The sequence below is a fragment of the Gymnoscopelus microlampas genome, assembly GCF_963454915.1.
Source record: "Gymnoscopelus microlampas genome assembly, chromosome: 20".
NCBI classification, from domain to species: domain Eukaryota; kingdom Metazoa; phylum Chordata; class Actinopteri; order Myctophiformes; family Myctophidae; genus Gymnoscopelus; species Gymnoscopelus microlampas.
In genome coordinates, this window is record NC_139957.1 from 11,613,678 (window position 1) to 11,626,058 (window position 12,381).

Here is a 12,381-nt window from a genome sequence, read left to right on the forward strand (position 1 = left end):
TTTTCAAAAGATTATCACTGAGACCTTTGTCGAACGCAAGAACATCCTTCTATCTTTCAGAATGTGTTTTCATCTAAGCCTTGATCACATCAAGATACCGAGGAGGAGAACCCAATAACGAGTTTCTGACCATACAAATAACCTGTACCGTCCTCCTTAAATACAGACACAATCAGCATCTTCATAAAGATGTAACGTAACGTCAAATGAAAAAGCATCCCCGTCGGGCTCCAGTGGAGTCCTCAGGCAATATGAATTCTCTGTAGGCAAAAAAGGAATTCTTTACAATAAAGAATAGTCACGTTTGTATTCAGAGGGAAACAATGTCACTGATCACGAGAAAAGGGAGCAAAGGAGGGAGAGAGAGAGAGAGAGAGAGAGAGAGAGAGAGAGAGAGAGAGAGTGAAGAAGAGAGAAGGAAGATAGAAAAAGGGGGGATATGGTTGAGGGTCATTCAGGTCTGTTACATAAGCTCAGTTGCTCAGATTCAAAGTGCTAGAATACATTTTTGTCGTCCTCCCTTTCTTTCTCCTCTCTCGGAAAGCACAGTCTTACACCGCGTAGATAAAAGAGCGAGTTTTAGTAAGTAGTCTTTTATTTATCTTTTATTTTTCACTAGTAAGTAGTCTTGTATATCTTTTTGTTTCTGACACAGTTTGTGGATTCTGTTTAACACAGTAATGCGGTCTCGAGCGGTTCAGCGTTAATCCTCCTTCCTCTCCAGTGTGGTGTGCGTGTTGCTGTGGATACCATTGCTATACACGGGGAACGGCAGCGTCGAGAACAGGCCCTCCGCCGTCGTGAACACGTTGCCCGCCGCGGCGGGCATCTGACCCCCGACCAGACCACCGTTGCTGCCCGTCATGGCGGTGGCCGCCGCCGCGGAGCCCACAAACGGACTCCCGGCCGCCGCGGCTGCGGACATGTTGAGCCTGTGGACGTGGTGGTACAGCATCTCCATGGGCGTCTTGGGGTCCAGGCTGAACCCGGAGCTGTCCCCGACGAAGTTCATGGCGTTGGGGAGCAGGTTGCCCTGGGCCATCGCTAAAGTGACGTCGGCCGGGGCGTAGCGGATGGTCCCGGTGGTGTAAACCCTCGGCGCGGCGGCGGTCGTGGACGAGGAGGAGGACGTGAGCGTCCCCGTCACCCGGTGGACCAGCGGGAGAACCACGTTACCGGCCTGCAGCCGCTGGAGCGCCTCCAAGTCCCCGGAGTACAGCAGGGAGGAAGAGGACGACGAGGACGAAGAGGACGACGAGGAGGAGGTGGTGGGCGTGCCTTGATGCTTGTCCCGCGGCGAGGCGGAGAGGGGAGGGGAGAGGGGGTCGGAGGAGGAGGAGGAGGCGCTGGAGGGAGGAGCCAGACTGGCCGCGCTGGAGGCCGAGGATGGGGCGGAGCTCCCGTTGTAGGGAGGCTTCCTCCCTGCCCCTCCGCCCCCCTCGGTCCCAGGAGGGGTGAGGACCGAGTCGGGGATGGACACCTGCAGGGAGCCCCCCTGCGGGGAGGGGAAGGCGTCGTGGGAGCCGGGGGCGGCTGGCTTGGAGGTCATGCTGTAGGGAGACTCGTTCCGGGAGATCTCCCTGTTGGGAGGGAAGTTCCAGATGCTGCTGTCGTTGTCAAAGTTGATGGGCTCCGACATCTCCGTCTTGATCTTGAGGACGGAGGCCGCCGCCGCCACGTCGGGAGAAGCTGACGAGGAGAGGAGGTGGGCGGAGGAAGAGGAGGAGGAGGCTTGCGAGGGGTCCACCAGCGGCGCCGGGGCGTCGCCCATGGCGACGGGGCTGGGCGTGGTCGACAGCCGCAGCCTCCGGCTTCTCATCCCGTCCCACTTCTGTTTTTTCCGCCGCTTCTTTCTCTTCTGCAGCCTGGCGCCCCCGCTGGTCACGGCATGCGCCTGTGTTTCGGCCGCGCCGCCGTCGCAGTCCTTCATGCTGCCGTCCTCCTCGCCATCGTCGTCGTCCTCCTCCTCGTCCTCATCTTCCTCCTCGTCTTGCTCCTCCTCGGACGACGACGACTGGCCGTTGTGAAGCTCCGCCCTTTCCCCGTCTCCGTAGTGTTCTACCTTGATGTGAAGCCCTCCCAGTGTCCCCAGACCGCCCAGCACCCCTAGACCCCCCAGCCCTCCTAACCTCCCCAGCCTCCCTACGCCTTCCCCTACGCCTCCTACCCGGCCACCCTCCACCTGCTCCTCTGCCTCTACGTCGGAGTGCTCCAGGCTCTCGTCGCTGTCCTGGCTCTCGGGGTTGCTGGAGCTGTCGCCCTCTTCCTGCCGCCTCATCTCCTGCTCCGAGGAGGTCTGCGACTGGCCGGGCTGCTGCTGCTTGCTCTCCACCTCCGGGTCCTCGCTGCGTTCTGATTGGTGGCCCGGCTTCCCTTCCATCTTGGAGTTCTCGTTGTCTGTTAGGGATAGAGACAGAAAGATGGTCGGTCGGTTAGTGCTCTAATGATGGTTCAATGTTAGCCATGGATGACAAGGCGGTCATCTGTTATGACAAAGTGTTTGCAATTTCTCCCTTTTTGGCCCGTACAACTACATAAATGTTCAGATTTCAAATGTAAAGTGCTTACCCCATGGCCACGGATGTTGCAATTATATGCGGCCCCTCAGAAGTACCTGTATCTTCCGTATTCAATAAAAAGCATTTTAATCCGATGGGTGGCCATTCTCTGTATTTTGTCCATATGCTTTCAACTACACGACCCTTGGGAGGTGTATTGCACTACGATACATTATAACTACTGTATGAGAAAATGGCTTTTTTAGACCAGTGTTTCTCAAACGTTTTTATTTCAAGGACCCCCAGTTTGGTATACATTAGGTCATGGACCCCCATAACTCTGACAGAGTACGGGTCCATTTTGTTCCATTCGTACACTGTCAGAGTTATATACCTGTAAGGGTCTATTTGGTATAACAATCATTTTACTGGGGGCCTCCCTGGATCCCCCTCAAGGACCCCTGGAACCACTGTTGTAGACTGAAAACATTATTGACAATGTTCAATTACAGGGTTCAATTACATCTCTTTTTAAAATGGCGAGAGGTAAATATCTAGCAATTTTTTTATTATTATAAATGTTCCTAAATAATAAATATCTGAATACTGAGATCATCATCATAGGATTGATCTTACATTTAATAACATGTAAGATTTATTAAAGGTGTATAATAATATCTATAAAAGCTTTAAAAAAAACTAACATTCCCTTTGTACAGTACACGGTATCAGTGACTAGCAGCGAACTGCATGTTGGCACTGACCAGCCTGTTACCCACACTGTGGTGCCATGCTAACCTATGCCAGCATAGCGACAGGGAGGGCAGGTGCTGCCCAGTTGGCAGGTCTCTGTATCCTGCATGGGGCTAAAACCGACCACTCAATTGCTACCTTGTACTCGTTCCAGTTTGGTGTCTTGGATCAAGTTTTTACTATTTTTAGCTGCGAGCTAGTATAAGCCACTCTGTCGGCCAGTCTGGGGGTCCAAATTTTCAAGCACAAACCAAGAGCTGGTCACACAGCTTATCACGAATAACGTGCGTGTTTTGCCTCATTTTCAATTCTTGTTGAGCAACTTGACACTGTATTAAATGCAGTGGTGGACAGTAACAAAAGACATGTACGAGTACTGTACTTAAAGCTCTATTACCTATTTGTATTAGTGAATACAATGTTATTTTATCCAATCTGTATAGTCGAGTATGTTAATACAATATAACTTATACAATTGGGATGGTTGTATTTGGTCTCTCCACACATTTAGATCCTGTGTCTAGGTTGGACACAACGTTTGACACAATCACGTTTCTGGTTTGACACAAATTTTGACCTGAAGGTCGAAATACAGTGTCTCCCTTGAGCAAACAGGCAGGCTCTATTAGTGAGGTTGTAGTTCTGCTATCTTTGCTATTCTTGAACGTTCCTCTCTCCTCTGGTGATATAGGATAGAAATAGTTAGTACTCAATTGAATTATTTTTATATAATCGATTAGTTCGACTAAAGGTTGCATCCCTAGTACCACTGCTACGTAAATCCTTTTAGTCCCTGATTTCACACTATACATGTACCAACTTTGTTCTTTAAACGTATCAATTTTCCAGTGGTGATGTCTCATTCTGGAGCGAGCCTCCCCTAATCCAGTTAAACAGGCGTGTTGGCAGCAGACAGCGTTGGTATGGTGTCTCTCTGTTGGCTGTGCCCGTGGCCAGACGCTGTAGCGGTTGGCATCAGTCAAACCTACTCACAGCGCCAAGATACCGCCCCGCCACCACATCACAGCTGGCAACCATCTGATGATGCCAATGAAGGCTAAACTAGATCACATTATGAACACTGGTATGGTGTGTTTGTGCTGTATTGTACAAAATAACGTTTGTGGAGGTGCAGACATTTGATTCTGTAACCGGACACATCTGAGTCTTCCCTTTGTTTTCTATCAAATCCTTTTCTATCACTTGCTTTGTTTAGTTTTTTCTTTCTCCCCCTGTGACTCCCCCCCCCCCCCCCCCCCACCCCCTTCCTCATTCTGGAAATAGCAAAAAACGACGGAGCCTGAACGAAAACAAATTTCACCCACTGTTTTTCTTTTTACACGTGTAAACCTGTGATGTGACAAAGTTGATTCTGATTCTATCTTACTGTATCCTTTATCTTATATCGGGAACGTGGACACCATTCCAAGTAATAGGGCGACAGATATACGTAACATGGCGGCCGCGTCCATTGAGTTCAACGGAGAAGTGGTGCCATGTTATATATACGGTTCCTCAAGCTATATAGGCCATATACCGTTTAGGTAAATAAACATTTTCTGTTTATAGATTGTATATTCCTCATCCACTGTGGACTGACTATACATAATAACATACTGCTGGGGAAAGATTGTTCACATGCACTGACTACATTTATACCTGTTTATTACACGGCTTGGTTGAATGCTTGATTCTGATTGGTCAATCACTGAATTCAGCGGTGTGTTATGTCTTGATAATGACCGATGAGCTCTATAACAGACCACTGTCTAACCAAAGGCCCAGACACCTGCTGTGCTGCTTGATTTTGAGCCGTATCCAACATGATAGCCATGTAAACAAACACACAATGTAATTTACAACTAAACATTACTCTCAAGAATGTTTTTGAAAACATTTGAAGCAAGAAATAGACAATGCAGTAACCGAAAATTGTTTCTATTTGATCATCCCTTCCTTGTTTTCCGAGGGGACCGCGTCCGCCCAGCGCAATACTTAAATGTATTTTTACTCATTGTAATTACTTTAAAGTATATTTAAATGATTAAAAATACTTTCAATTAATAGTCAGAAAGTAAGTAAAAAGTAACTAATTTAAGTGTAAGTACTTTAAAGTGAATAAAATCCTTAAAAATACTTCAAAGTAACTAAATAAACCTAAATTGCACCCACACAGCAAAGTACCGTAGTACCGTCTGATTACCAGCGCCCACACATCAAATACAGTAGCACCGCCTGAATACCAGCACCCACACATCAAATAGAGTAGTGGGGTGACCTACCATCAAGTGGTGCTGTTGAGCAGCCTTGAAATGAATGGACAGGGATTTAACATTGTTACATGTTCATATATAGCTTAATGAAATTAACTCATCAAAGGCACCGCTCACTTCACACTGGGTGTGATTTTTTAACATCATTCTACTGTCAAGGTGCTGTTGTTTTGTCCGTGTCGTCTTGCCGATTTGGGAATTGCCGATTATTCTACCGTTGCGCTCATTGTGAAGTCGCTGTGGATAGGAGTGTCAGCCAGACGCCAAAACACTTGACTTTCAGGCTCATTGAAATGTATTACATTTACATTTAATGTCTTCAGCAGGTCCCATCATTCAGAGTGACTTACAATAAAAGGGAAGAAAGACCAGGGAACACACAGGTTTCCTAGACTCTGTTAAAAGCCCTTATTAGATCTGAACACTCATGTGCCCACATCCTCCTGCTGTAATGTCTCTATAGGTCATTGTCTCTCAAACATTTTCATGTCAAATTGATATTTATTTGGCTGCGGACCCCCATCTCAAAATGTTTTGCGTCAGGGACCTCCAGAAGAGAATCGTTTTTTTGTTGTTGCTGGGGACGCCCCGGAACCCCCTCAAGAACCCCCGGTGGTCCCCGCACCCCAGGTTGATAACCAATGCTATAGAGTGGAATGTTATGTGCTGTTCTCGAACTATGTACAGTAAGTGTAAGTGTATATGTGTGTTACAACAAGGCTGAGAGTCAACAGATATGACTCTACGAGCAGCACGTTGTTTCGGGATTAGGTTTGTATCTTGTTATGGTTACTTAACAAAAACGGACTCTGGCTAACAGTTTTCATACCCCACTATTAAGGCAATAGTGTATGTATAATAGCATATTCAATCTGCAATTCAGAAGTTTCATATCCTAATCAGAATAGAACTCGGAACTCCCACATGGAAGACTGCTCTTACAAAATGAAATGCCCACAATAGCTACTGTAATAGCTACTGTATGGGAGATATTGCGCTTACAGGGCAGTGCTACTCTGTCAACCAGTAGCTGTCCATTTCTCAGTGGAACAGTAGGGAGACCTCCGACCACTGTAGAATGTGCTATTTACATTGTATTAACTGACTCTGCCAATGCGGATTGGTTGAAACAAAGTTTCATTGATTCAAATAAGTTACGGATTGTTTGTGCTTTAACTACCAGTACTTTAATCTGTCCCAATTATGCACTACATTATGCTCTTGTTGTGTTGTGCCAGTACTATCTATATACATGCATGTCCATAAAAAAATCACACCCAGTGTGAAGTGGGCGGTGTGTGGTCATCACAACATGACTCACTTAAAAAAAAGAAGTGTTTTTTTAAGTCCATACTGCTATTCATAGGGCTGCACATGTGTCATGTGTTTCGCTAGCCAATCACAGTCCTGAATTTGCAAAGTCAGCTCACTTCATTACAGCTAGTGGTGATGACACTAGCTGTAATGTGATTGGCTGACTTTGCAAAAGTATAGATTTGCATTGACTGTGGAAGGGTTAGGGTTGTAGACTGCGTTGTAGACTATTGGCCAATCACAGTGCAGGATTGGTCAGTGTCCAAACCTCACTTATAAAAAACAAATAAATAAAATAACACCAACAGGATGTACATAATCGCCTCTGTCGGGTGGAAACTGTGACTTTTCAGGATTCAAATTCAAAAGCATTAAAAGTAGCAGATTTACAAGCTCAAAACACGCCGCTTCGCGTCGCGTTTCGAGCTTGTGGATCTGCAACTTTTGATGCTTTTGTGCTGTAGTTTGATCAAGTAGGGCGTAAATGTACGAAAAAACTCAAAGTTAAAATATGGAGATGAGGTTTCTGCCCCGACAGCAACGATATACTGTACTGTATGTACTCCTGCTGATTTAAGATCAACTCCCACTTCAACATTCTCTCCTGTGTCTCTCCTACACTGTCTCAGTAAAGACTACTGTACATTCCATTATAAATTGACTGTCCACTTATTTGTTCATGAATAAATAAATGGAGACCAGTTGAAAATGTTCTCCGGTTGTCTTTTTTTTCTTCCTGTATAAATCTATTTGAAACTAGAAAAAGTGCTCCTCGGAGCACAGGTCTCCGCCAGGTCAGGTACGTTATTGTGGCCTCCTGGTGGCGCTATAATAGGCCAATGTGAAAAGGGTGCCATTTATTCTTAGTTCGTTCACGGCAATCGGACACTGCATTCATGATTTGAGGCATTTTGTTCCAAAAATGTGTTTTGCTAAATTAGCCCTGCTGGTGGCGCTATAACAGGCCAATGTGAAAAAGGGTGGCATTTCTTCCTTGGCCTAGTGGGAATGTGTTTGTGAAATTTCACGGAAATCGCAAGCTGCGTTCACGATTTGAGGCATTTTGTTCAAAACGGACCAATCCTGCACATTTTGGAAGCCAACCTTAGCCAATGAGGATGGAATATGGGAAATCGGACAGATCCGTGTTGATCGCATGACTATAGAGATACTGTATACCGATTTGCATGACGTTTGGATAAAATCTGTAGGAGTAATTTAAAAAAATAGGTTTTGGACAAATCGGCCTCCAGGTGGCGCTATAACAGGCCCATGTGAAGAATTTAAGGCAGAGGTTCTGAATTGGCATCCAGGGAGTGTGTGTGCACAGTTTCGCAGCGACCGGGCCAACGGTGCCGGATATTAGCAGGTAACACACGGACAGGACACACACACACACACGGACGGACGGAGGGTAAAACATACTCTCTCGCCATGCCTTTCGGCCTGGCGGAGACAATAAATGCAAGGGGGAGGAATGGTGTCCCTATGCACCATTATAACCAATTGATCTCACCAAAATGACCCAGTAGAGCTGTTGTCTCGCTATGCTGGGCCAGTGTCCGTATGCCAGTACTCCCAGTAGCTGATGGCTTTGTAGCACTCATCAATGATACATGCTGGCACGTACAGCAGGCCAATAGCTTCTCTCTCTCTCTCTCTCTCTCTCTCTCTCTCTCTCTCTCCCTCAATGCTGGCTTTGCCTTACAGTACTTTCCTACTTATATATACAAGTATCACTTTTACCGGTGTTACTTGTTTGTGAAACGTTTAGTTTTGTTCTGTTTAACCCATTAAGCCCGGGAAAGCGTCTCGTTTTAGATTTTAACCGCTTTAACCATTATCTTATCCTTTGGCTATTCAAAAATATTTTTGAAAAATCATGAACATGTGTGCAAATCTTTGAATATACTGTATATATATATTTTTTTAAGCGAACATTTGTAACTCAAATCTTTGCTTATGGGGGTCCCTGGAACAAAATATTTTGAGATGGGGTCTGCGGCCAAATACATATCATTTTGGGGGTCCTTGACATGAAAAAGTTTGAGAACCACTGATATCATAGTAACATAAGTGTTTCATAAAACCATTAGGATCTGACATTTGTAGAATCGGCATCGGGTCTTAATGGGTTAAAAAGCTGCCATCTGTACGTTTTGTGTCCTGGACCTTTAACCCGGAGTTTACCTCCCTTGGGAGACCAAACATCTACAGCCTGGTAAACCATGCCGGCCACGTGAATTCACATTATCGTGTGTCTTCTGCAGACCGGTCTGAATAAACACGACCCGGGATGGTTTACCATGGTCTACCGCTCAGGCAAGATAGAATCTTGGCCAAGGCGAGATATTGGGCTTATGAGCTTCAGGCAGGGCTACGTGTCCACCAGCAGGTGGTCCTGCCTGACACCATATGGGTCTAAATGTCTGAACGGGGGAGAGTATAGGGAGACCTCCTCCAACCACTGCAGATGTACTGGTTATTGTATTAACGATGCAGAGCAGCTTTACTATTCTATTGTCCTAGTGGGGTCTATAGGGACCCTCAGGGTTCCTTAACTCTGAGAGTGAACCAATGGAACCAAATGGACCTGCACGGTTCCAACACGTTAGGAGGGTCGAGGTTTGAGAACCAACTGTCCTATCTTAAAGTATGTTGTTTGCCCTTGCCTCTGCTAATGTGTATTGCCCTGCCACAGTGCCAAGCAATTTCCCATCTATCCATTTCTCTCTCTCTCTCTCTCTCTCTCTCTCTCTCTCTCTCTCTCTCTCTCTCTCTCTCTCTCCATCCACTCATCCATCCTACCAGAGGTTTCTTTGCTTTCAGATTCAGAGTCCGATGTTTCTGACGACTCAGAGGTTTTCTCAGGCAGGTTGGGCAGCTGGGCAATGTCCATGGGCGTGTCCTTGTACTCGTGTAAACTACAGACAGACAGACAGACAGACAGACAGACAGACAGACAGACGGTTATAAAACGTACTGCCCTGCTACATCATACAAGAGTGTCACACTAAAGTAGTGAAAATAGCAGATCTACAACCTCAACGACGCGTTGTGAACTTGTAGGTAGCTATGTTCACTTTTATTTTATTTCATATATAATACATATATGGGGCATAATGAGGTTTCTTTTCACCCGACAGCGACAATGTTATGTTTTACTTTGACCTGAGGACAAATTAAAATAGTTCAACTAGCCGATCTACATCAACACGCTGTGAGCTTGTAGATCGGCAATTTGAACCATTTAAAAATGTTTTTCAAAATAGTAAAAAATGGCAAAAAGGTTTAGGGATAAGGGGTAAGGCGGCAAGATAGGGTCAATAGTATTTGACCCAGATGTTGTTCTTATATGAAGTTATTAGTTTTGTTCTAACCAATTTTGACCCAGAAAGATGTTCTTATACGATGTTATTAGCTTTGTTCCAACCTATTGACCCGGAAAGATGTTCTTGTATGATGTTATTAGTTTTTTTCTGACCTGAGAACATAGTTGACCCAGATGATGTTCTTCTCATTATTGTTCTTAGCGTTGATGGCGATGGTGGCACTGGACTGGATCCAGATGTAACCTCCATTCTTCTGAATCCAGCGGTAGTACTTGGTCACACACTGACCCTTGTTCATTACTAGAGAGAGAGAGAGAGAGAGAGAGATAGAGAGAGAGAGGGCATATTAGGTCACAGTACCTAGTCCCGCACTGACCTTTATGCATTACTAGAGAGAGACAGATATTTGGTAGCATTGTTATTTGTTACACAATGACTTTTATGGGTACTTTATGCTCCATCGCACGACGACAGTGTTTCATGCTGAAAATAGCTGATCTACAAGCTCACAACACGTTGCATCCGCAGTGTGTCAAAAAGGGAAAAAAAGAGAGAGAGACGGCAGAGAATCCAGAGAGAAAGGGTGTAAAAGACATAGAGACAGAAAGAGGAAGAAAAGAAAGACAGGAACGTCAAAACAGAGAACAGGGCCGAAAGAGAGAGAATGAAAGAATGTCTGTAAAAGGAAGAGAGAGAGGGAGAGAGAGAGAGAGAGAGAGGGGAGAGAGAGAGAGAGGGGAGAGAAAGATAGTTGAGAGCACAACAGACAGATGGAGAGAAATAAAAGAGAGAAATAGAGATAAACGAAAAGAAAAAAGGAGAAAGAGAGACAGAGAGAGGGGGTATGGGTCCATCAGGTGTCAGGTAACAGCTGGCTGTGAGCTGCTCTATTGCTGCCATCATTAATCACACACACATGAACATATGTAGACATGTGTGTAGACGCTTTTAAGGATGTGTGTGTGTGTGTGTGTGTGTGTGTGTGTGTGTGTGTGTGTGTGTGTGTGTGTGTGTGTGTGTGTGTGTGTGTGTGTGTGTGTGTGTGTGTGTGTGTGTGTGTGTGTGTGTGTGTGTGTGTGTGTGTGTTGATATTTCCACCAGTGTATAAGACTCCAAAACAAATCATGAACAAAGTACATTGTCAACCTTTTCTCCCGACATAAAACATGAATAATTCCGCATCCTAAGTAGCCATTTGTAAGTCTGAGTGTGTTCAAATTGCAACCAAATGGAGTCTTACTGGTCCATTTGGTTATAGGAGAATTATTCTCAGTGTGCCACCTTGTGCGTGCGTGCGTGCGTGCCTGCCAGTGGTGGAAAAAGTACTCAAATGTTTAACTTCAGTAAAAGTATCAATACTGCAATGTAGAAGTACTCTGTTACAAGTAAAAGTCTGGAATTCAAAATGTACTTGAGTAAAAGTACAAAAGTATTGGTATCAAAATGTACTTAAAGTACCAAAAGTGAAAGTACTAAAATGTTTGAAAATAGCAGATCTACAAGTTCACAACGCGTCGCATCGCGACGCGTTGTGAACTTGTAGATTGGCTAGTTTCAAATAGCCTAGGTATACAATTGGGCTTAAGTGGTTAATGTATGTTTTATAATGTAAGACTTTATATCTGCAAAGTAACTAGTAACTAAAGTTTTCAAATAATTGTAGTGGAGTGAAAGTACAATATTTGCCTCTGGGATGTAATGGAGTAGAAGTAAAAGTATTGGAAATTGTAAATACTCAAGTAAAGTAGTAGTAAAGTACAAATACCTCAACATTCTACTTAAGTACAGTACTTAAGTAAATGTACTTAGTTACTTTCCACCACTGCGTGCATGCGTGTGTGCCAGAACCAGCCACCATGTCTCTCATCACGCCATGTTCACCAGTTCCCCTCCCAGCGCAACAGACGACCGACCAGTAGGAGTCGCTAGTGCAAATGACAAGGACACGATCACCTGCCGGCTTCCCACCCGTGAACACTGACAACTGTGATTGTTGGAGCGCCGGGAATCGAACCCGGGCCTCTGCAGTAGCGTGCGAGTGTTCATGTCTGCACCACATGGATGCCCATATGTCTCTCATCATCCTTGAACCTTATTTGACTAACCTTTATTGTACAAAAAGGAAAGAGAGGGTATGAGTTGGACACCGTTTTTTTTTTGGTTTGATTGATTGTTCTAACACAAAGGAATACAAACTAAGTGAGACAGAAA

At 45.1% G+C, this 12,381-nt stretch overlaps 1 protein-coding gene across 1 annotated transcript in view; it reads right to left on the reverse strand.

Annotated features, from left to right (window-relative positions):
* Positions 1 to 477: 477 nt before the first annotated feature.
* Positions 478 to 12,381, reverse strand: part of npas3 (neuronal PAS domain protein 3) — a gene marked incomplete at its 5' end in the record, with an annotated part of 372,500 nt that continues 360,596 nt past the window's right edge. The window contains 3 exons of the mRNA XM_084045562.1: positions 478 to 2,397; positions 9,647 to 9,762; positions 10,323 to 10,470. Coding sequence (XP_083901688.1) covers positions 704 to 2,397; positions 9,647 to 9,762; positions 10,323 to 10,470 — 1,958 coding nt within the window. The 3' untranslated portion in view covers positions 478 to 703. The remainder of the gene's footprint in view (positions 2,398 to 9,646; positions 9,763 to 10,322; positions 10,471 to 12,381) is intronic.